Source organism: Heterodontus francisci, chromosome 13 (genome assembly GCF_036365525.1).
Source record: "Heterodontus francisci isolate sHetFra1 chromosome 13, sHetFra1.hap1, whole genome shotgun sequence".
In the NCBI taxonomy this organism is placed as follows: Eukaryota; Metazoa; Chordata; class Chondrichthyes; order Heterodontiformes; family Heterodontidae; genus Heterodontus; species Heterodontus francisci.
This window is the reverse complement of record NC_090383.1, coordinates 34,302,322-34,327,188: the sequence shown is the minus strand read 5'-3', so window position 1 is coordinate 34,327,188 and position 24,867 is coordinate 34,302,322. Positions and strand designations below refer to the sequence as shown.

Below are 24,867 nucleotides of genomic sequence, written 5' to 3'. Positions count from 1 at the left end.
TGGGAATAGAGGGATACAGACCCCGGAAGTGCAGAAGGTTTTAGTTTAGGCAGGCATCAAGATCGGCGTAGGCTTGGAGGGCTGAATAGCCTGTTCCTGTGCTGTATTGTTCTTTGTTCTTTGTTATTTAGAGGGAAAAATAAGGATGAAAGGAGGGTTTATGAAATGAGACTGCAAGGCAAATTCAATGATTCTATCTACTACCCTCTTCAAACCTGGTATATGAAACTATGGACACATCCACAAACCACAGTTGAGCAAATTTACAATTAGGCCGCGCAACCACCAAGGTTATTATTGAAGACACTATAGATATCTTGGAAGCAGTGTTTCAGATGCCCGGAAAGAACTGCAATGTTTCACGCCAAAGTCTCCAAGTTTATCATAGTCTGTACTATGCTGTACAACTTTGCCATCCAGAAATAGTACAGAAAATAAACTAGAATACTGTCATATAGACCCTCCACCAACTAAGAATGAGGCATATTAATTTTGTCATATGACCATTGATTTTAAACTGTTGCTCGAGCGCAGAAATGACTTGTTAAACAGATCAGCTGTGGCTGGAAAAAATATTTGCATACTAACAAACTGTGCTTGGAGGGACAAAGGGGCTATTCCCTGCTCCAATTTAACCCACAATGTACTTTGAGCACCAGATATTGTGTGTAAGAAGAGACATTCCAGGGTCAGCTAAGACAAGAGAATCCACAAACAGACATGGTCAGACCAGCTAGTCACATGACTAATCTGCTTGGCAAGCTGTGTTTTCTGAATTGTACAAAGAGTTTGAAAAGGTAAAGACTGTTTGCTCCTGGAGTGATAAGACCTCTCCAGTCTGCTCCCATCTCTTTCTCACAAGCCTCTGAACCCACTGAGGACACATGAACTTCAAGAGAGAAAAGTCTCCAACATCGAACAAGGTTTAAGGAGAATACTGGGCCCCAACAAAAAGTAAGATCTACCTACGATCAAGGACTTTACAGCGAGCTCAAAGAACAGTAACCAAAACCATCTTCAGATATTGCCTCAAACCTTTCCACTTTATTTCTTCTGCTCTTTTCTGTCTCTATCTGCATGTGTGTATTGCGTATGCATGCTAGCATGGGTACGTTGCATATCTGTAGGCGTTAACCGAATTAGAGTTTAAGTTTAATGAAGTTCAACCTTTTCTCTTTCAACCTAAAGAAACCTGTTTGGCTAGTTTCTTTGCCTTATATTTGGAAGTTAGTGAACAAGGATTCACTCAGGGAGAGCTAAAAATAACGGTGTGTTTAAACCAAAACCCTGTTACAGTAAGACCAGGTGAAGGCTGAGAGGGAACCCTAGACCCCTTTCTCACCTGGTCATAACAATACACAGAATTATAGGAATTGCATCACATTGGACATTCAACCCCTTGGCGCTAGCTCTTCAAGTTGAGCTGTGTACTCTAATCCCCTTTCTTGTTCTTCCTTTTCAAATATCCCCTTATAAATGTGCCTCAATAGTCACATGTGGTGAAGCATTTCATGTGCTAATAAGCCCCCATGTGAAAATAATCTTCTAACTTCTCCCTCAATTCATCTTTCACTACTTACACTCACAAAGCCTTTATTTTTTGAAAATTCTGTCAGATCTCCTCTTAACCTTCAAGGTTCCAGTGGAAAAAGTTCATTTTGGTTGCTATGTTTCCCTACATCACAATGCTTCAAAAGTATCTCATTGGCTGTGATGCACTTTGGGATGTTCTGAGGTCATGAAGGATGTTATATAAATGCAATTAGTTTTTTTCTGTCTTTAATGTTATTTTGTATTTGCTACAGGTTTTACATTGCCGGTAGGATTCTCATCTCCATTGACTGGTATCACTACAGCTCTGCCTCCAGGGATCAATACAACTACTTTTCAATTCTCTAATGCATCTGCTAATGAAAGCTCTTCAAATGCCAAAAGATCATTTTGCATTCCACTGGTTCAAATCGTGCAATCCCCAGCACAGCAAACTCCATCTGCATCGTCTGTTTGCAGCAACCCTATTCAGACAGCAGTGCATCCACATCCATCTCAAGACACAGGTTAGTCACAGAGGTTGAACTTCAGAATTGAAGTAAATGGAAATATTCATAACTGAAGAACAACAAGGCAAACGTTTCATTCTGCAAGGCTAGTCATACTGATGCAGAATAGTAGAGTGGGAGCCAGGACATGAGGCGGAACTCATATTGCTGGATTCTAATCCATTTTGTGTAACAGCTTCAGTTCAATGATTTAAACACATGACAATGGGGGTATAGTGAGCAATAGGGCAAAGGCTGATATTGTCATGAGAAATGTGTCTTTGTGCTCAGTTCAAAAACACATGAAATGGGCAAAGAGGGTCAAGCTGGTTCAGGACAGATAGCAAGTGACTGTTTTTAAGGAATTTCTCCAAAGGTGAACTTTAACAGTGGATTTATGAATTATGGTTCTTGTTTAATAATGGAGCAGAGGAGGAGTAGGATTCCCACCCACAGCCATGGAGAGAGCAAAACCTTGAAAATGAGTTGGAAGATATCGCTGTTGAAACATCATTGCAGACGGCAAGATTCATATGACGGGCTCTCATAGATGAGGCCTTCAGCTATGCGCCCCATCTGCCCAATGCATTGATACTCCTGTCTACATGTGTAATGACCCAATCCACTTTCATCAAATCAACATTGTCCTGTACACTAAATCAATTACTATTGATGCCAATACCTTACTCTGCGCCATAAGAAGAAAATTATGTGGGTGCAGTTGAAATAAAGTGAAACTAAATTTAAATCCCTAAAAGTTTATGTGGCTAATGATTTTTAGCCTGGTGCTATTTCTTGGTGATCGTGTGTGTTTTATAATAACTAATCTTGTACAACGGTACCTGCTCCAGCTATGTCTCTGCTGCTGAGCACTGCCAAAGCATTTAGAGTGATCTGCGTGAAAATAGACCAGTAGGGGAACATTGAGGACAAAGAAGATTTGGAAAATGGCACTTTCTTTCCAATCTCCCAACTTGTCTAGACCAAATAGCTGAGCCTCTTGAAGAGTGAAGCCCACGTTCTCCAGAGCAGTAGTGCAATCATTCATGAGAGATCATCCCACTATTCAAAGGAGCTTTCCCACTGTCACCCTGATGCAGATGCCCCTGAAATTGTCATGCACTTTCAAGGTGGATTGTGGTTCTGATAAGGGTTCATGCATAATTGCACAGATGTAGGTCGTAGACTCTCTGCAGTCACTGTCACACATTGCAGTTTGCTTGGAACACTTTCTAATAACAGTAAGAATGTTGGTGCTCAGATAGAACCCTTTTAAATGCAGCTCCCATTAGGGCCAAATCAGCAACAGCTGATGACCGATGTGAGTTGGTCCTCTAGCCAGCAGATTCCTGCTCCTCCACCACCACATATTTCTGCTCTTTTGTGCTTTGTGATTCATCTAATGCATCATTTCTAAATCCCCCCAGGATAGATATTCCTGTGTCAGTCGAATAATTCAGCAGAATGTTGGATCATAAGATTACATGATAATTAAAGATGAGACTGACCCATGTTAATTCATTCATCTTGAACGATCTTAAAGTCGTTCCACAGTAGCATCCAATTGTTACTCAAATGCTTCCGGGTTTTTCCACATGCTGGTCACTCTTAGTATGAGTTTCCTGATACCAGTTCTAAAATTACCTTTTATTAGGTTGAATTTGTATCTCCTTTTCCTACTCCCACAATTTAGTTTAAAGTAATATTCTGGGTTTACTTTTTCCATTCATGTAACACTCTTATATGTTTCTATAAGATCATCTCTCAGTCACCTCCTTTCAAGGATGAAAAGCCCAGGTTTCTCCAATGTTTTTCCGTAACTCACACCCACACAAGGGATCAACCTCATGGCTCTTCTCTACCCCATCTCCAACATGTAAATGTCTATCATGTGTCCTGGTCACCAGAGCTGGGTACAGTATTCAAGCGGTGGTCTGACCAAACCACAATAAAGTTTGATCACGATCTTGTCTGACTTCTATGAAATTTTTTTTGGCTATGTGGTTCAACATTATATTGGCTTTGTTGATTGTTGCTTTGCATTGGTTGGACATATTTAGCACTGAGTCTACAAATACTTTCCATTTTAGCTATTTTAACACCTATCACAGAGTACATGGATTTTATGAAGCCCACGACGTCAGGCTGTGTGGTGGGGAAAGCCGGAAGATGGGTCCAACAGTGGCCCACCACGGAGGCCGATGCCGGGAGGACCCGACCCGATCCTCCCGACAGCAGCGAGGCTCCGTCACCGCACCGCCCCCCCATCCCCACTCCCCCGCCACTGGGTGACGGGAACAACATTTCAATGAATGACATTAATACATTTAAATACACTTACCTGAAATCTTCTGGGCCTGCTGCGATCTTTGACGCAGCGGCTGGCACTCCTGCGCCTTCAATTCCCATCCGGGAAAAGCCAGCATGACATTGGTGGGGAGGGGAGAGGAGTTAAGATTTTCCACGTGTGGGGGACGGGGTCAAATAAACGTAATGGGTGTAGGGGTTGGTGCAGTCTTGGTGGGGGGCGGGGGGAAGGTCAGATTTAAAAGGTAAGTCTTTTGAGGGGATGAAAGGGCAAATAGTTAATGTAATTGTTATTGGGGGTGGGAAAGGGGAGTTAGAAATCTATTTAATAAATTTTGGGGGGGCTATATTTTTTTTAATTTAAGTATGCCGGCAGGGCTGGCTGCTCTTTAAAAATGGTGCCAGCCTCTGCGCACAGGCAGCTGACGCCACTGCCGGCGATGGACATCCCACCCCTTCCACATAATTGGGGGGTGGGGGGGGGGGTCTGCTCTGGCTAGTTAAATGAGCCACCGCACGAGAGATCGCGGTGGCTGTTTAGCCTGTGACCCATGCGTACGGACCGCCATTTTTTGAACTCACCGCCGAAGGGCTCTTAAATCCAGCCCTACATGTGTCACCTTTTCTTCCCTATGTTCAGCACCTTACAGTTGTCTGCATTAAATTTCAAATGACTTTGTTCTGCACAGTTATGTATCTTTTTTCAACTTATTCTTTAATTTCTGAGCTGCCTCTTCTGATTTCAATGACCTGTCTAAAAATGTGCCCACTTGGCGTTCAGTTTCTTAATTCAGGTTATTTATGTAAATTAGAAATGATAGAAGTCCCAACACTGAGCTCAATACTTCCTCTAGCACATCTCTACTAATGAGTACCTATCGTTTCCTACTGTTCAGCCAGTTTCTTATCTGTTTCTATGGTTTACCTTGAATTCCCATAGGTTTGTGTTTGACTAATAACCTTTTATGTGGAACATTGTCCAAAGCCTTTTGAAAGTCAAAGTACACCATTGCATATAGTTGTTCTTTCCTCATATAAGTCAAAGAGATTGGGGAGACAGGATCTTCCTCTTTTGAATCCATGCTGACTCTTTTTGTTATACAGATAATCTTCAAGTTTACTCCTGATAATTAATTCCATTATTATATGCCGAATATATGTAAGACTAATGGTGTGTTATTTCACGTGTCTGTCTTCTCACCCTGTTTGAATATGGACACCATTTTAACCTGTTTCCAATCTTGCGGTACCTCTCCAGAGTCACTTTACTTTCTCAGTAATGACTTTCAGTTCCCAATAAATCTCCCCTAAAGATGTCAGAACATCTGACACACATATCATATATCCAGGTGAATTATTTGTTTTGAGCTCTTATAGTCTTTCTAGGACTTTCACTTCATTTATATCAAAGTCATTAACTTTGCTTGAGGAGCGCACATTGCTCAAGTTTTCCCTTGTAAATACTTGGAGAAACAATAATTCAGAATATTTACTATTTTTGCTCAGCATCAGTTGAAGCTATTTGCCTATTTTACAGTCTCCACCTCTTCTTTCACTGCCTTCCTAGTGTTATGCTTAGCCTAAGCTGTATTGTTTTTTCTGGTGTCTTGGCTTCTTTGATAAATGTGTTCGCATGTTTCTGCACATCTTTATTTGCATCCCAGTGGACCCCTTCCCCTTTCTGGCTGCAGGATTTGTAGAGGTAATTTTCATCTTTATATCTCACTTTTAATTTGTTTATTAAGCTATTTAGGTTCATGTTTGTTTTGTGAGCCTGTTCATTTTTAGTATGTACTTATCGTGCATGCTTAAGAATATACCTTTATTTATTCATTCCTGGGACGTGAGTGTCATTGGCAGGGACACCATTAGTCACTCATCCCTAATTGCCCTTGAGAAGGCATTGTAAGTTACCTTCTTGAACTGCAGCAGTCCATTTGGGGTAGGTACACCCACAGAGCTTTTAGGAAGGGAGTTCCGTATTTTTAACCCAGTGACAGTGAAGGAATGGCAATATAGTTCCAAGTCAGGATTATTAATGGCTTGGAGGGGAACTTACAGGTGGTGATGTTCTGATGCGTGTGCTGCCCTTGTCCTTCTAGGTGGTAGAGGTCACGGGTTTGGAAGGTGCTGTCCAAGGAGGCTTGGTGAGTTGCTGCAGTGCATCTTATAGATGGTACACACTCCTGCTGCTGTACACTGGTGGTAAAGGGAGTGAACATTTAAGATAGTGGATGGGGTGCCGATTAAACGGGCTGCTTTGTCCTGGATGGTGTTGAGCTTCTTGAGTGTTGTTCGAGTGGCGCTCACTCAGGCAAGTGGAGAGTATTCCATTACACTCCTGATTTGTGTCTTTTAGATGGTGAGCAGGCTTTTGGGGTGCAGGAAGTGAGTTACTCGGCACAGAACTCCTAGCCTTTGACCTGCTTTTGTAGCCACAGTATTTATACGGCTGGTCGAGTTAAGTTTCTTGTCAATGGTAACTCTCTGGATGTTGATAGTGGGATATTCAGCGATGGTAATGCTGTTGAGCATCAAGGGGAGATGGTTAGATTCTCTCTTGTTGGGTTCAAATGTTAGCTGGAACCGGTCTCTCTCCCTGTCAGCCTTGTGCTGGAATTCAAGATGGCTTTCAGTGTTGACCATGTAGTTGGAGAGACCAAACAGATGTTGATGACTGATGTTCTGAACTGGAACATTTCGTCGAAATGATTACCTTTAAAGGTAAACTTTAATTTAATTAAGGTTAGTTTACCCATGTGACTTTAGGTTTCAGTTTCTGATGAGCTGTACAATAGCTTTTGATAGCCCCAATTTAATAATATGAGGGTTGTTCACACTCTATTGTGGTGAAGGATATCTGGAGAAGTAGTCTGATATTTTATGCTGGCGGCAGGGGTCTCAATGCCCAGAAAAGGCGACGCCAAGAAACTCGCGTCGCCGTTTCTACGGAAGGCCCGCCAAATCTAGTGCCATTCAGACACTTAAGTGGACAGAGGCGGGCCTTCCACAGGATCAAGGGCCCCGTTGCTGGAAGTCCCGTCCTTGGAGAGCTGCCGGCCAATCAGAGGCCAGCAGCTCTTCCACTGAACACTGCTGCCGTAGGCCCAGGAGTGGCACTGGACCCAGGCCACTGGTGGGTCAGGGCGGGAGGGGTCTCGTGGGGGAGAGTGTATAGGGGGGTCTCTAGCAAGGGCAGAGGGGTGGCTTCACCCTTTCTGATGCCAGATCCCTTGTTCAGGCACTGTAACTTTTAACAAGGGACACCACCCCCCACCCCCACCCCAGAGCCAGAGGAATCAGCTCACATGGTTTTTCATGCCGTGCTTCCCGTGTGACGACTGCCTGCATGGCTAATTGTGGCTGCAGCGGGTTGAGGCCCTTAATTGGGGTTAATTGTCCAATTAAGGGTCTCAATTGGCGGCGGGGTGGGAAGGTTGTTAACAGGCCTTCCCATCCTGTAATAAATTTTGGCGGAAATGGGATGGTGGTGGGAACCCCTCCCTCCAAGCCATCATCTCATCTGATTTTTTTGCTCTCCCTGCCTCAAAGCTGCCGCGGGGGAGAGCTTCAATTCCCCCCGTAGAGTCTAGGAATGCCTTTGTTTAGCTCATTTTGTGTATCGCTCACATCCATGTGTGATAAGCTGTCTCATTTCCACATAGACAGTGGCAGAGCACATTGGGAGCGAGGAGTTTAAAAGAGCACGGGAACCGCCGGCAGAGACACAGCGGCAGAGCATATCGGGAGCGAGGAGTTTAAAAAGAGGGCGGGAACCAACCGCAGAGACACAGCGGCAGAGCATATCGGGAGCGAGGAGTTTAAAAAGAGCCCGAGAACCAATGGCAGAGACACAGAGGCAGAGAACATGGGGAGCGAGGAGTTTAAAAAGAGTGCAGGAACCAATGGCAGAGATACAGAGGCAGAGCACCTCTCCAACAACACAGCATGCAAACAGAAAGAAAAACTGAGTTGTGACATCACAGGAAATCAGGTAGTTGGTTGGCTGGGTGGGACTTCGGAGCTACAAACAGCACGAGAGGGGAGAGAAAGCAACGAGGGAGCTTGTTGGTGAGTATCTGGTGGGTATTTTCTTTTTCTTTTTTCTGCTGATTTTTTATTTTCCCCCGAACATTTAAGTCTATCTACTAAGCAGAAGTTAAAATACCAGTAATTGGTAGGTGGTTACTCGTTTGTCCATTCTATTCATAACCATTTTATTGTGTTTATTTTACTTCCAATTTTAGTGCATTAGATAAATAATTTGAGGCATTGCAGGGCTGCTCACATCCATTGAATGCACATCCTGTGCCATGTGGGGACTCCAGGCCCCTACCCATGTTCGAGACAACTACACGTGCAGGAAGTGCCACCAAATGCAAAAACTCGAGCGCCGAATCTTGGAACTTGAGGTGCAGCTGGTACCACTGAGGTGCATTCGCAAGGATGAGTTTACGTGGATAGCACATTTCAGCAGGTGGCTTAAGAGAGCGCAGGTAGAGAGGGACTGGGTGGCTGCCAGATGACAAGGAGGACAAGGCAGGTAGTGCAGGAGTCCCTGGAGGGCATCCCATTTTCTAACTGGTATTCAGTTCTGAGTACCGATGGGAGTGAGCATTCCTCTGGAGAGTGCAGCAAGAGTCATGACCAGACCACCATGGGTAGTTCAGCTGTGCAGGAAGGGAGGAGAAAGGACAGGAGAGCAATAGTGGCAGGGGATTCTATAGTTAGGAGAACATACAGGCGTTTCTGTGGTTGCAGACATGATTCCAGGATGGTATGTCACCTCCCTGGCGCAAGGGTCATGGATATCACCAAATGGCTACAGAGCATTCTGGAGGGTGAGGGTGCACAGCCAGAGGTTGTGGTCCACATTGGTACCAACGATATAGGTAAAAAAAGGGATGAGGTCCTGCAGGCTGAGTTTAGGGAGTTAGAAAGAGATGAGCAAACAGGACCTCAAAGGTAGTAATCTCCAGATTACTCCCAAGGTCACATGCTAGTGAATATAGAAATAGAAGAATACACCAGATGAATGCGTGGCTGGGGAGATGGTGCAGGAGGGAGGGCTTCAGATTTCAGAGGCACTGGGACCAGTTCTGGGGAAGGTGGGAGCTGTATAAGCCTGTCTACACCTGAACAGGATAGGGACAAATAACCTTGCAGGAAGGTTTGCTAGTGCTGTTGGGGATGGTTTAAACTCATGGGACGGGAACCTGAGGGCAGTTTCAGAAAGGACAAATTCAGAGCAGGGAACGGGAGGCAGAAAATTAGCAAGTGACTGAAAGACAGAAGAAGCAAAGGTTAAAAAGTATACAGCACAGGAATTTGGCAGTGTTAAAAGGTATTTATTTAAATGCAAGGAGTATAACAAATAAAGCCGATGAGCTGAGCGCACAGATAGACACATGGCAACATGATATCACTCCTATAATGGCGACTTGGTTAAAGGGGGCAAAAATGGCAGCTCAACATCCCTGGATATGGAGCTTTCAGGCCGGATAAAGAGGGGGATAAAAAAGGAGGGAGTGTAGCATTATTGGTTAAAGTATCAATTACAGCTGTGAGAAAGTGATATACTAAATGAATCATCAAATGAGGCCATATGTGTTGAGCTCAGAAATAAAAAAAGAGCAGCCACACTACCAGGAGTGTACTATAGACCCCCAAAGAGTGAGAGGGAGATAGAAGAACAAATATGGAGGCAAATTTCTGAGTGCAAAAACAATAGGACAATAATAGTTGGGGATTTCAACTACCTTAATATCAACTGGCATACAAACAGTGTGAAGGGCACAGAGAGCACAAAATTCTTGAACTGCATTCAAGAGAACCTGTTTAGTCAGCACGTAACAAGGCCAACGAGAGGGTACACAATTCTAAATTTAGTCTTAGGAAATGAAGCTGGGCAAGTGGGTGAAATAGCGGTGGGTGACCGTTTTGGAGATAGTGGCTATAATACAGTTAGGTTTAGCATTGTTAGGGAAAAGGACAAAGATAGAACAGGAGTAAAAGTTTTAAATTGGGGAAGGCAAATTTTATGAAGCTGAGAGGTGATCTGGAAAAAGTGGACTGGATACAGCTACTTGAAGGAAAATCAGTGGCAAACCAGTGGGAGGCATTCAAACATGAGATTCTCTGGGGACAGTGTAGACATGTTCCCACAAAGAAAAAGGGTGGTACTGCCAATCTAGAGCCCCCTGGTTATCTAGAAGCATACAGGATAAGATAAAGCAGAAAAAGAAAGCTTATGACAGTAAAAAAAAATAATACTTTATAAAGCCTTGAGGAGTATAGTAAGTGCAGGGGTGAAGTAATAAAGGAAATTAGGAAAGCAAAGACAGCACATGAAAAAATAGTGGCAGGTAAAATCAAGGAAAGCCCAAAGATGTTTTACCAGTACATTAAGAGCAAGAGGATAACTAAGGAAAGGGTAGGGCCTGTCAAAGATGTACAAAGTAACTTATGCATGGATGCAGAAGATGTGGGCAGGGTTCTTAACGAGTACTTTGTCTCTGTATTCACAAAGGAGAGGGATGATGCAGACATACAGACAAGAGAGAATCTAACCATCTCCCCTTTACATTCAATGGCATTACCATCGCTGAATCCCCCACTATCAACATCCTGGGGGTTAGCATTGACCAGAAACTGAACTGGAGTAGCCATATAAATACCGTGGCAACAAGAGCAGGTCAAAGGCTAGGAATCCTGCAACGAGTAACTCACCTCCTGACTCCCCAATGCCTGTCCACCATCTACAAGGCACAAGTCAGGAGTGTGATGGAATACCCTCCACGTGCCTGGGCGCAGCTCCAACAACACTCAAGAAGGTTGACACCATCCAAGACAAAGCAGCCCGTTTGATTGACACCCCATCCACAGAAATTCACTCCCTCCACCACTGACGCACAGTGGCAGCAATGTGTACCATCTACAAGATGCACTGCAGCAACGCACTAAGGTTCCTTTGACAGCACCTTCCAAACCCACGACCTCTACCACCTAGAAGGACAAGGGCAGCAAACACATGGGAACACCACCACCTGTAGGTTCCCCTCCAAGTCACACGTCATCCTGACTTGGAACTATATCACCGTTCCCTCACTGTCGCTGGGTCAAAGTCCTGGAACTCCCTTCCTAACAGCACTGTGGGTATTCCTACCCCACAAGGACTGCGGCAGTTCAAGAAGGCAGCTCACCACCACCTTCTCAAGGGCAATTAGGGATGGGCAATAAATGCTGGTCTAGCCAGCAATGCCCACATCCCATGAATGAATGAAAAAAACATTGTAGTTAAAGAGGAGGTGTGTGAAATAATAGATACGATAAGCACAATTACAAACACTGTTTGAAAAGGGTGCGAGGAATAGGCCAAATAATTATAGGCCAGTCAGTCTGACCTTGTTGGTGGGCAAATTATTAGAATCAATTCTAAGAAGTAGGATAACTGTCACTTAGAAAGGAATGGATTAATCAGGGATAGTCAGCATGGATTTATTAACGGAAGGTCATGTCTTACCAACTTAATTGAATTTCTTGAGGAAGTAACAAGGATGATTGATGAGGGTAGTGCAGTGGATGTTGTCTACATGGATTTTAGTGAGGCATTTGACAAGGTCCCACATTGCAGACTGGTCAAAAAAGTAAAAGCCCATAAGATACAGGGGGAACGTGGCGAGTTGGATCCAAAATTGGCTCAATGACAGGAAACAAAGGGTAATGGTCAACGGATGTTTTTGCGAATGGAAAGTGGTTTCCAGTGGCGTTCCACAGGGCTCAGTGTTGGGTCCCTTGCTGTTTGTGGTATATATTAATGATTTGGACTTAAATGTGGGAGGCATGATTGGGAAATTTGCAGATGCCACAAAAATTGGCCTGTAGTTGATAGTGAAGAGGATAGTTGTAGACTCCAGAATGATATCAGTGACTTGGTTGAGTGACGGAAAAGTGGCAAATGGAATTCAATCTGTAGATGTGTGAGGTAATGCATTTGGGGGGGACAACAAAGCGAGGGAATACACAATAAACAGGAAGAGGGGTAGAAGAATTGAGAAACCTGGAGTGCATGTCCACAGATCTCTGAAGGTGGCAGGACAGGTAGATAAAGTGGTGAAGAAGGCATATGGAATGCTTTCCTTTATTCGCCGAGGTATAGAATACAAATGCAGGGATGTAATACTGGAACTGTATAAAACGCTGGTTAGGCCACAGCTGGAGTATTGCCTACAGTTCTTGTCACCACATTACAGGAAGGACATAATTGCTCTGGAGAGAGTACAGAGGAAATTTACAAGAATGTTGCCAGGACTGGAAAATTGCAGCTATGAGGAAAGATTGGATGGGCTAGGATTGTTTTCCTTAGAACAGAGGAGGCTGAAGGGTGACTTAATTGAGGTGTACAAAATTATGAGGGTCCTAGATAGAGTAGACATGAAGGACCTGTTTCCCCTAGTGAAGAGGTCAGTTACCAGGCGGCACAGATTTAAGGTGATTAGTAGAAGGATCAGAGGGGTCATGAGGATAAACTTTTTCACCCAGAGAGTGGCGAGTGTCTGGAATTCACTGCCCAGATCGGTGGTGGAGGCAAAAACCCTCAACTCATTTGAAAGGTACCTGGACCTGCACCTGAAGTACTGTAACCTGCAAGGCTACAGACCAGGTGCTGGAAGGTGGTGTTAGATTGGGCGGCTAGTTTTTTCAGCTGCGCAGACATGATAGGCTGAATGGCCTCTTTCTGTGCAGTAATCTTTCTGTGGTTCTATGGTTATATAGTCGGGGTTAATTGATTTTATAAAAGCAAACTGCTGCAGATGCTGGAAATCTGAAATAAAATCAAAAAGTGCTGAAAATATTCAGCAGGTCTGGCAGCATCTGTGGAGAGAGAAGCAGAGTTAACGTTTCAGGTCAGTGACCTTTCATCAGAACTGGCAAAGGTTAGAAATGTAGTAGGTTTTAAGCAAATAAAGCGGGGATGGGGGAAAGAGAATAAAAGGGGAGGTGTTGATAGGACCGAGGGCTGGAGAGATTAACTGACAAGGAGGTCATGGGGCAAAGGCAAAGAGTGTGCTAATGGTGTGGTGAAAGGCAAAGCATTAGGGCAGAGAGGGTGTTAAATGACAGAATAATGAACAGCCCTAGCCAAAAGCACTAACATGAAAAAAACAGTGGGCAGGCACATGGGGAAAAAAAAATGAATGATGAAAGAAACTACAATAAAAGTTTTAAAAAATATAAAAAAGGGCCAGTCATGCTCTGAAATTATTGAACTCAATGTTCAATCCGATAGGCTGTAGCGTGCCTAATCTGTAAATGAGGTGCAGTTCCTCAAGCTTGCGTTGATGTTCACTGGAACACTGCAGCAAGCCCAGGACAGAGACGTGGGTATAAGAGCGGTGGGAGGAGGGGTGGGGGGTGTTGAAATGGCAAGCGAGAGGAAGCTCGGGGTTATGTTTTCGGACTGAGCGAAGGTGTTCTGCAAAGTGGTCACCCAAACTGCGTTTGGACTCCCCAATATACAGGCATTGTGAGCAGCGAATACAGTATATTAAATTGAAAGAAATACAAGTATATCGCTGCTTCACCTGAAAGAAGGTGTTTGGGGCCTTGGATAGTGAAGAGACAGGAGGTAAAAGGGCAGGTATTACACCTCCTGTGATTGCATGGGAAGGTGCCTTGGGAAGGGGACCAGGTGTCGGGGGTAATGGAGGAGTAGACCAGGGTGTAGCGGAGGGAACGATCCCTTCGGAATGCTGACAGGGAAAGGGAGGGGAAGATGCATTCGGTGGTGGCATCATGCTGGAGGTGGCGGAAATAGTCAAGGATGATCCTTTGGATGTGGAGGCTGATGGGGTGGAAAGTGAGGACAAGGGGAACCCTGTCACGGTTCTGGGAGGGAGGGGAAGGGGTGAGGGCAGAAGTGCGGGAAATGGGTCGGACATAGGCTCTGTTAACCAGAGTGGGGGAGAATCCTCGGTTGAGGAAAAAGGAAGACATATCAGAAGCGCTGTTGTGGAAGGTTGCATCATCAGAGCAGATGCTTCGGAGACAGATTAATCAAGAATAGTCAGCATGGCTTTGTCAGGGGGAGATCCTGTCCAACAAACTTGATTGAATTTTTCAAGGAGGTGACTAGATGTGTAGATGAGGGTAAAGCAGTTGTTGTAGTCTACATAGACTTCAGTAAGGCTTTTGATCAGGTCCCGCGTGGGAGATTGGTTAAGAAGGTAAGAGCCCATGGGATCCAGGGCAATTTGGCAAATTGCAGGAGGCAGAGAGTGATGGTCGAGGGTTGTTTTTGAGAGTGGAAGCCTGTGATCAGTGGTCTACCACAGGGATCGGTGCTGGGACCCTTGCTGTTTTTAGTGTACATTAATGATGTAGATGTAAATATAGGAGGTATGATCAGTAAGTTCGCAGACGACACTAAAATTGGTGGTATCGTAAATAGCAAGGAGGAAAGCCTTAGATTACAGGACGATATAGATGGGCTGGTAAGATGGGCAGAGCAGTGGCAAAAGGAATATAATCCTGAGAAGTGTGAGGTGATGCATTTTGGGATGACTAACAAGGCAAGGGAATATACAATGGATTGTAGGACCCTAGAAAGTACAGAGGGTCAGCGGGACCTTGGTGTACTTGTCCATAGATCACTGAAAGCAGACAGGTAGATGAGGTGGTTAGGAAGGCATATGGGATACTCGCCTTTATTAGCCGAGGCTTAGAATATAAGAGCAGGGAGGTTATGATGGAGCTGCATAAAACGCTAGTTAGGCCACAGCTGGAGTACTGTGTACAATTCTGGTCACCACACTATAGGAAGGATGTGATTGCACTGGAGAGGGTGCAGAGAGATTTACCAGGATGATACCTGGGCTGGAGTGTTTCAGCTATGAGGAGAGACTGGATAGGCTAGGGTTGTTTTCCTTAGAGCAGAGAAGGCTGACGGGGGACCTGATTGTGGTACACAAAATTATGAAGGGCATTGATAGGATAGATAGGAAGAAACGCTTTCCCTTAGCGGAGGGGGTCAATAGCCAGGGGGCATAGATATAAGGTAAAGGGCAGGAGGTTTAGAGGGGATTTGAGGAAAAATGTTTCACCCAGAGAGTGTTTGGAAACTGGAACACACTGTCTGAAGGGGTGGTAGAGGCAGGAACCCTCACAACATTTAAGAAGTATTTAGATGGGCACTTGAAACGCCAGAGCATCCAAGGCTATGGGCCAAGTGCTGGAAAATGGGATTAGAATAGATAGGTGCTTAATGACCGGCACAGACATGATGGGCTGAAGGGCCTGTTTCTGTGCTGTAGAACTCTATAACTCAATGACAGAGAAACTGGGAGAATGGAATGGAGTCGCTACAGGAGGCAGGGTGTGAAGAAGTGTATTTGAGGTAGCTGTGGGAGTCGGTGGGCTTATAATGAATATTATAAGGATAGGACAGCCTATCCCCAGAGATGGAGACAGAGAAGTAGAGGAAGGGAAGGGAAGTGTCAGAGATGGACCATGTAAAGGTGAGAGAAGGGTGGAAATTAGAAGCAAAGTTGATAAAGTTTTCCAGTTTGGGGCAGAGGCAGGAAACGGCACCGATACAGTCATCAATGTACCGGAAAAAGAGTTGGGGGAGGGGGCCTGAGTAGGATTGGAACAAGGAATGTTCGACATATCCCACGAAAAGACAGGCATAACTAGGACCCATGCAGGTACTCATGGCAACACCTTTTATTTGAAGGAAGTGAGTGGAGTTGAAGGAGAAGTTGTTCAATGTGTGAACAAGTTCAGCCAGGCGGTGGAGGGTGGTGGTGGATGGGGACTGGTTGGGCCTCTGTTCAAGGAAGAAGCGGAGAGCCCTCAAACCGTCTTGGTGGGGAATGGAGATGTAGAGAGATTGGACGTCCATAGTGAAGAGGAGGCGGTTAGAGCCAGGAAACTGGAAATTGTCAAAATGAGTCATGGATGCAGGTGGGAAGAGACAGGATCAGGGGAGAAAAGATAGTCAAGATAGGGGCGGCGCAGTGGTTAGCACCGCAGCCTCACAACTCCAGCGACCCGGGTTCAATTCTGGGTACTGCCTGTGTGCAGTTTGCAAGTTCTCCCTGTGGCTGCGTGGGTTTTCTCCGGGTGCTCCGGTTTCCTCCCACAAGCCAAAAGACTTGCAGGTTGGTAGGTAAATTGGCCATTATAAATTGCCCCTAGTATAGGTAGGTGGTAGGGAAATATAGGGACAGTTGGGGATGTGGTAGGAATATGGGATTAATGTAGGATTAGTATAAATGGGTGGTTGATGGTCGGCACAGACTTGGTGGGCCGAAGGGCCTGTTTCAGTGCTGTATCTCTAAACTAAACTAAACTAAAGATAGGAAGAAATAAGTTCAGCGAGGCAGAAATAGGCTGAAATGATGGGTCTGGCAGGACAGTCCTGTTTGTGGATTTTAGGAAGGAGATTTTAGGCGGGTTGTCTGGGGTTGTGTGACTATGAGGTTGGAAGCTGTAGAGGGAAGATATCCAGATGAGATTAGGTCAGTGACAGTCCTCTGGACAGTAGCTTGATGTTTGGTGGTGGGGGTCATGGTCCAGAGTTGGCGCTCAGCCTCTGCACGGTAGAGGTCGGTACGCCAGACAACAACACCACCCTTATCTGCAGGTTTGATGATAATGTTGGGGCTAGACCTGAGAGAACGGAGTGCGGCAAGTTCAGAGGGGGGCAAGTTAGAGTGAGTGAGCGGGGCAGAGAAATTGAGACGGCCAATGTCTCGCAGGCAATTTTCAATGAAAAGATCAAGAGCAGGTAAGACGTCAGAGGGAGGGGTCCAGGTAGAGGGAGAATGCTGGAGGCGGGTGAATGGGTCTGTTGGTCGGGGGGAGGACTCCTGGTCAAAGAAGTGAGCACGGAGGCGAAGGCGACGGAAGAAGAGCTCCATGTCATGCCGAGCACAAAATTAACTGAGGTGGGGACGTAAGGGGATAAAACAGAGTCCTTTGCTGAGTACAGAACGTTCAGCATCAAAGAGGGGGAGGTCAGAGGGTATAGTGAATATCTCACTAGCTCTTCTTTTAAGGCCCCAGGATGAAGTCCATCAGAACTCGTGGACTTGTCAGCGAGCAGCTCCAACAATTTGCTCAGTACCACTTCCCTGGTGATAGTAATTTTCTTGAGTTCCTCCCTCCTTTCCATTTCCTGATTTACAGCTATTTCTGGGATGTTACTTGTATCCTCTGTTGTGAAGACTGATGCAAAATATCTGTTCAATTCATCTGCCATCTCCTTATTTTCCCTTATTAATTCCACAGACTCACCATCTATAGGATCAACACTCACTTTGTTCACCCTTTTCTTTTTTGAATATCTATAGAAACTTTTAGTATCTATTTTTATATTTCTAGCTAGCTTTCTCTTGTACTCTAATTTTTCCCTCCTTGCTTTTTTTTATATTGTGTCCAATTTTCTAACCTGCCACCCAACTTTGCACAACTAAATGGGGCAAAGCAAGAGGTGCATGCTTCCACTATCTGCAGCTTGCAGATGGATTAAGTAGGAACATACCATTGTCTTCCATAGTTTTTCCCCTTTTCCCCACTGCTGGCTACGCTCTCAGTCACGGCTACACCAATGAAGGCCAACACCATCTCTGCAGGGGTGAGGACATGCAGCTGTGTCTGTCCTCCACTGATTAGGTGTTGTTGTCTGCAGTTATGCAGCACCATGTCAGACAACAAAGAGTGAAATATGTCAGTGAATGTCTTTAGGTGATGTCCCTGTCATAGTTGAACAGTTGTTAACATGTGCAAGCTGAGAGATGTGGGTGTGCAGTCTGCAGCAGTGTTAAGTCTGTGAGGGTGATGTGAGGTTATGAATGTTGGGTATGAGTTGTGCTTGATAGAGAATGTTGGTAGATGACGTTGGGGGGTGGTGGTGAAAGGAACAGTGTGTGAGGCTAGTTGTTCAATTGTAAGGATATGGCATTTGAAGATGCATTCATTGACCTTGACCACTTGTGTGAGGTCATTAAATTGCCGTTGGCACTGCACTCAGGTCTTAGGGGTTAGAGTGCTTGCATTAATGGCAATGGTTATCTGCTCCCACTGCCTTTTCAATGTCTATCTGGCCCTCTGTGGATACAGGATCTCTCTCCTCCTGTCCACCTCCTGCACCAAGGCATCCAGTACTACATCAGAGGGCCTTGGACCCTGCACTCTGCCCTTTTGCACCATTTTCATTTTGCTTCCTGTTCAGAATGTCTTCCCCAGCCACTTCCAGCACCTGCTGCGGCCAGAATGCATCTCCCCTTTAAGAGGTGCAGGCCAGCTTTAAGTAGTGCAGGCTAGCTTTAAGTGGTGCTAGCCTTGCAGAAATTTGGGCTGCTGCTGAGGTGTACAGCCACTCAGCAGCATGCTTAGCACTGGGCTGCATGCTACCATCTTTTAAATGAACAGGGAGCATCGCAGTGAATGGGTAATCCCCACACCCATTTTCAGGCCTTGTCCAATATATCCCCCATCAAGTTGTAAAAGTTATGTTAAGCTAGTAAAGTAGGAGTGAGAAGCTGCTGAGTGTAAGGTACAGCCAGTAACTGTGAATAGTGGCAGCACCGGTGAGTATAGGGATGAGAAAATCAGAGGAACCTACCGAATGGACCACAAAATTCTTTCTGGTGCTGTACATTCTTATGTTCTGTGTGAAGCACCAACCAATGAGAAGGCTGTTGCTAATATAATTTTTGACCAAAACAGTAAGAAATGTAGAGACACTTTCTGTTTTTCATCTTACATAGAATTTGCGAGGATATACAACACAGATCAAGCCATTCAGCCAACCAGTCTATTCAGGCATTTATGCTCCTCCTCTCATCCTTCCTCATCTAACTCTATCAGCTAAATTTTTTGTTTCCTCCATCATATGCTTATCTAGCCTCTCCTTAAAGACATCCATACTAGTCGCCTCAACCACTCCCTGTGGTAGCAATCTCACCACTCCCTAGGTAAACAGCTTTCTTATGAGTTGCTTATTTAATTTCTTTGGTGAATATCTTATATTGATCACTTCTAGTTTTGCTCTTCCCCACAAGTGGAAATGCTGTCTCTGAATCTACTGTATCAAAACCCTCATAATTTTAAAGACCTCTAATAAGTCAACCCTCAGCCTTTTTTTAAGAGAGACCCAAGTCTGTTCTTCCTTTCTTAATTGGTACAACCTTGCTTAGCTGGTATGATCCTTGTAAATCTTTTTTTCAGCCTCACCAGTGCACCATATCCTTTTTATAATACAGCAACCAGAACATACAAAATACTGCAAGTTCAGTCTAACCAAGGTTCGCTACAAGCTTACCACAACTTCTCTACTTTTCAATTACATCCCTCTAGAAATAAACTCTGCTGCTTGGTTCGCTTTTCTTATGGCCTTGTTATCCTGCATCGCTACTTTTAGTGATTTGTCTATTTGTACTCCCAGATCCCTTTGCTCATCTATTCAATTTAGATTCATATTTTGCCAGCAATATGTGACCTCCTTAGTTTTCTTAATAAAATGTAATACCTCACACTTTCCTGTGTTGAAATTCATTTGCAAATTATATGTTCATTATGCATGTTTGTTAATGTCTATTCTAATTGGTTGAAATCCTCCTCAGTATTGACTGTTCTCCACCACCACCCTCCACCGGCCCCATCATTTGGTGTCATCTGTAATTTTAGAAATTGTGTTTTTGATTCCAAAATCCAAATCTAAAGTTCCAGCACTGATCCTTGCTGAATATCACTTTCTACCTTCTGGCTTTCTGAATAGTTACCATTTACCCCTATTCTCTGCTAGCCATTCTTCTACTTGTCCTCTGATTCTATATGCTCTGACCTTATTCATTAACTTATTATGTGGCACCTTAAAGAAGACCTTTTGGAAATCTAGATAACTTGCATCTACTGCATTATCCTTATCTACTCTCTCTGATACATCTTCAAAGAATTCAATGAGGTTGGTCAAGCAAGACTTTCTCTTTTGAAATCCACACTGACTATTCATTATTATATTTTTAGTTTCTAGATGTTTTTCTATTTTCTCCTTTGGTAGGGATTCCATTGTTTTTCCTGCCACTGATGTTAAGCTGACTGGTCAATAGTTCTCTGGACATGTTCTTTCTCCCTTATTACATATAGCTACAAAGTTATCTATTCTCCAGTTTTCTGGCACACACCTTTCTCTAATGAATTATTAAATATCTATGATACTGCATCTGCTATCTTGTCTCTAGATTCTTTTAAAATGTGCCAATACAATCCATCTGGACCAGGGGTTTTATCCTCTTTGAGCTTGATTAGTTTATTTAATGTTTCTTTTCTTTTTACTTTAAATTAGGTTACATCATTTCTATTCTCATCTTCTGACATTGTGTATGCCTGATCTGTCTTCCTGGTAAATATTGATGCAAAGTAATTATTTAATATTTCTACATTTCACTATTGCTACCTGTGATTTTATCCTACCCATCTCTCAGTGGTCCTATTCCCATCCTGACTTTCCTTTTTATTTATGTGCCGGTAGAATATTTTATTATTTGTTTTATGTCCCTTGATAATTTAATTTCATAGTTCTTCTTGGACCCCCTAATCTCTTCGTATTCTCCCTTGTCATGTTTTTTTATTAGAGATACAGCACTGAAACAGGCCCTTCGGCCCACCGAGTCTGTGCCGACCATCAACCACCTATTTATACTAATCCTACACTAATCCCATATTCCTACCACATCCCCAACTGTCCCTACCACCTACCTATACTAAGGGCAATTGCTAATGGCCAATTTACCTATCAACCTGCAAGTCTTTGGCATGTGGGAGGAAACCGGAGCACCCGGAGGAAACCCACGCAGACACAGGGAGAACTTGCAAACTCCACACAGACAGAACCCGGAATTGAACCTGGGTCGCTCGAGCTGTGAGGCTGCGGTGCTAACCACTGCGCCACTGTGCCGCCCAGTTCTCTTCTACTGTTCATCTACTTAATGTATGCCTCTTTCCTTACCCGCAATTTTTCCTTTGTGTCGTTATTCAACCATGGTGTCTCATTAGTGTTTAGTTTGTTCTTGTTTTTTAGCAGAATATATTTTTCCTGAACCTTGTTGAACATTGTTTTAAATGTTTCCCATTACTGTCCTATATCATTGTTTACCAATATTGTTGTCCATTTCATTTTCCCAAGTTCTATTCTCAGCCCCTTAAAATCAGTTTGGTCACAATGTATCCTTCTCAATTAATATCTTAAAGCATCTATGGCTGCCATTGCCTAGATGTTCCCCTACTGTTAGTTCTCTTATCTCTGATTGAGGGGAAGACCTCCTCTCCTCCCTTCAGTGCTATGGCTGAAATGAGGAATATGTAGCTTGGAAAACCGCAAGTGCCTTGGGATTGATAACATATTGTGCTGTTACAGTAGCCTGTATCAATGCTGGGCTGGATTTTAAGAAGCCCTCGACGTTGTGATCTGTGGCAGGAGGGGCCTGACGATGGCTCCGGATGAAGCCCGCCATGGACCTCAGCGCAGGCAGGGCCCAGCCCAATCCTCTCAGTGGCGGCGAGGCTCCCTGGCAGCCCACCTGCCGTTGGGCAACGGGACCACAATTTAAATATGTAAATCAATAAAATTAATAAATTTAAATACACTTACCTGAGATCTTGAGGGCCCATTGCGATCTTTGATGTGGCAGCCAGCTCTCCCATGCCTTCAAATCCCCGTCCGGGGAAATGAGGCGCTGCACTGGTGGAGAGGGGGTGGAGGTAGGTTTACCAGTGCGGGAGTGGGGGGTCAAATACATGTAATGGGTGGAGGGAATCGTGGGAAGTGTTGAACCTTTATGCAGTTTGGGGGGGGAAAGTCAGATCTAAAAGGTAAGTGATTTGGGGGGAAAGGGCAAATAGTTATTGTAATTGGTATGGGGTGGTGGAAAAGGGGTATTAGAAACTTATTTATTTTGTTTTGGGAAGATCTTTCTTTAAAAATGTAAATATGCCAGCAGGGCTGGCTGCCCTTTAAAAATAGCGCCAGAGCCTGCACACAGCCAGCTGACGCCATTGCTGGCTACGGACAGCCCGCCCCCTACACATGATTGGGGGGGAGGGGCCAGCCGCCCTGGCTATTTAAATGAGTCGCCGCGCTTAAGATCGCGGCAGCTGTTTGGCATGCGGCCTGCACAGGCGGGCCGCCATCTTTTCAGCTCGCCGCCGATCTCCGTGGTGGGCTCTTAAAATCCAGCCTGCGGTGTCTGATTTGGTTGCTTCCTTCCAAATTTTTGAGCATTTGAGTGTTGGGAGGCATAGATTTCATAACACTCAGCATAACAAGTACAGAAACAAATAATGTGTCAGATATTATGCTGCTCGAGAATGTAAAAGTTTAAACTTTTCCATCACTTTAATGAGCAATATGTTTTGCAATTATGATCTGCTGGATTTTGTATTTTGTAAGTTAATAAGTTACAATAAACATAATCAATGTCCTTTGACTTTTTGCTATCAGTGTCTTTGGGGTTTATGAAACAGGTAATTCTACTGCTGAAAATTCTGCTTTGGCCCAGCATTCATCTAATGAGGAACCTGAGAAACAGGTTTCCAGACAGGAATCACAGGTCGAGAAGGCAGAAACAAGTGTCGGTAAGATAAAGATTTGTTTAAAGGGGAAGAAAAGTCCAGAACATTTCTTTTAAAGTACTCTGCTTTTTGTAGAAGAAAATAATGTACATAGCATAAATGTCTTCCTGGGGGAAGATTCCCAGGCCAGCTGCATAATAAACAGAGATCTGTGATTTCACAGAGTCACTTCAGGGCACATGGAGGTGCCTCACCCCACTCCATCAGTGGTGTCACTGGAGTCGCCTAGCAGATTGGGTTGACTTGACTTGATTAAGGTGTCAAAGAGATTACTGGCATGCACATAATTTTCTTATATTAAATACAGGAATAAAGTACAACAACTGTTACTTGCATTTTCATAGTGTCTTTAACATAGTAAATCATCCCAAGGCGCTTCAAAGGAGCATAATCAGACAAAAAATATTGGCACCAAACCAAAGAAGGAGACATTAGAACAGGTAACAAAATGCTTGGTCAAAGAGTATGTTTTAAGGAGTGTCTTAAAGGAGGAGGAAAAGATAGACAGGAGGAGAGGTTTAGGGAAGAAATGGGGTGAAGGATGTTAGGGATGTGCAAGAGGCCAGAATTGGAGGAACACAGTGTCCTCAAAGGGTTGTAGGGCTGGAGGAGGTTACAGACACTGCTATGGAGGCATTTGAACAAGACGATCAAGAGGATGAAAATTTTAAAATCAAGGGGCTAAATTTTATTCGGCCTTTGGAGATGGAATGGAGTTGGGGGGGGGGGCATTAAATCGGAACAGGAGACATTGGACCGGACAAACATCCCATCCCGATGTGTCAATGATGGCAAACATGGAGGGCAGAGAGTAGACATCGACGTTACAGGCAGACAGTTATGCAATTAAGAGGTCTATTGACAGGGTTTTTATTCTCATTTAAATTTTATTAATGGTGCCCGGGAATCACGGGGCTTCAGAGCCTCACCTGGTAGAAGGAGGTGACATGGTGGCGGATGCTCATTGCTAGCTGCAAAGGGAGACCATCAGGAGAGGCAGCATCAACTGCCAGACAGGGTGGCAAACAAAGGGCATTGGGAATAGTCTGAGGAGGTGGGGGCAAGAGTCCCAGAACTGCAGGGCAGCCATGCAAGGGAGGGGGTGGGGGGGATGATGGGCAAATGTCACCTTGTCAAAGGTTACAAGTTGGAGAAAGGAGGTGGGGGGACTGTTGGCAGTGAAGGCCTTGCACTTGGAGGGAGGCCACCTATCACGGGCCTCATTCATCCAGGATTTGGGGACCCTGTTGGTGAGGAGGTACAGCAGAGCAGATTGGAGTTCCAGGCACCGGCAGCAGCACCCCAGCAACCTATGAACCCACAGGAGAGATAGCATTGGCTGCTGAATGATAGAAAAGGGTGCAGAGGGGAAAGCCAACAGTCTCCTCTGTGCAAAAGAAGCTACCCTCCAGAGAGGGTGTACCGGTCAAGGCTCAACTACCTACAGATGTCTGAGAGGCAGTAGCAAAGAGGACTCCACCTCTCCAGGGAGGCCATCACTGACCTAGGCACTGTAATGCAGGACAAGCTGTGCCCCAGGAGAACTGGTGGAAATCCAATCCCAGTGGCGCTGAAGGTCACTGTGGCACTGAACATCTATGCCCCTGGATCATTCCAGGGATCCACTGGGGACATATGTGGGATCTTACATTCAGCAGCCCATTGGTGCCATAAGGAGGCCACCAATGCTCTTTTCAGAAGGGCGGGCAACAATGTGCTCTTCTGTATGGATCCCAACCCTCAGGCTGAGGTTCATCGGGTTCAGGGCCATTGCTAGATTCCCCCAGGTGCAGGGTGTCATCGCCTGCAAGCATGTTGCCATCAAGGCTCCTGCACACCAGCCAGCAGCCTTCAGCAACATTCCACTCTTTGGATGTACATTTGG

General features: G+C 44.7%; 1 protein-coding gene across 2 annotated transcripts in view; it reads left to right on the top strand.

The window, feature by feature from the left end:
• Window positions 1-24,867, top strand: part of si:ch211-140l13.3 (centromere protein J) — a 316,358-nt gene that overhangs the window by 94,812 nt on the left and 196,679 nt on the right. For both annotated transcript variants that reach the window (XM_068045779.1, XM_068045778.1), the window contains exon 3: window positions 1,806-2,057. In XM_068045779.1, the coding sequence (XP_067901880.1) occupies window positions 1,806-2,057 (252 nt within the window). The remainder of the gene's footprint in view (window positions 1-1,805; window positions 2,058-24,867) is intronic.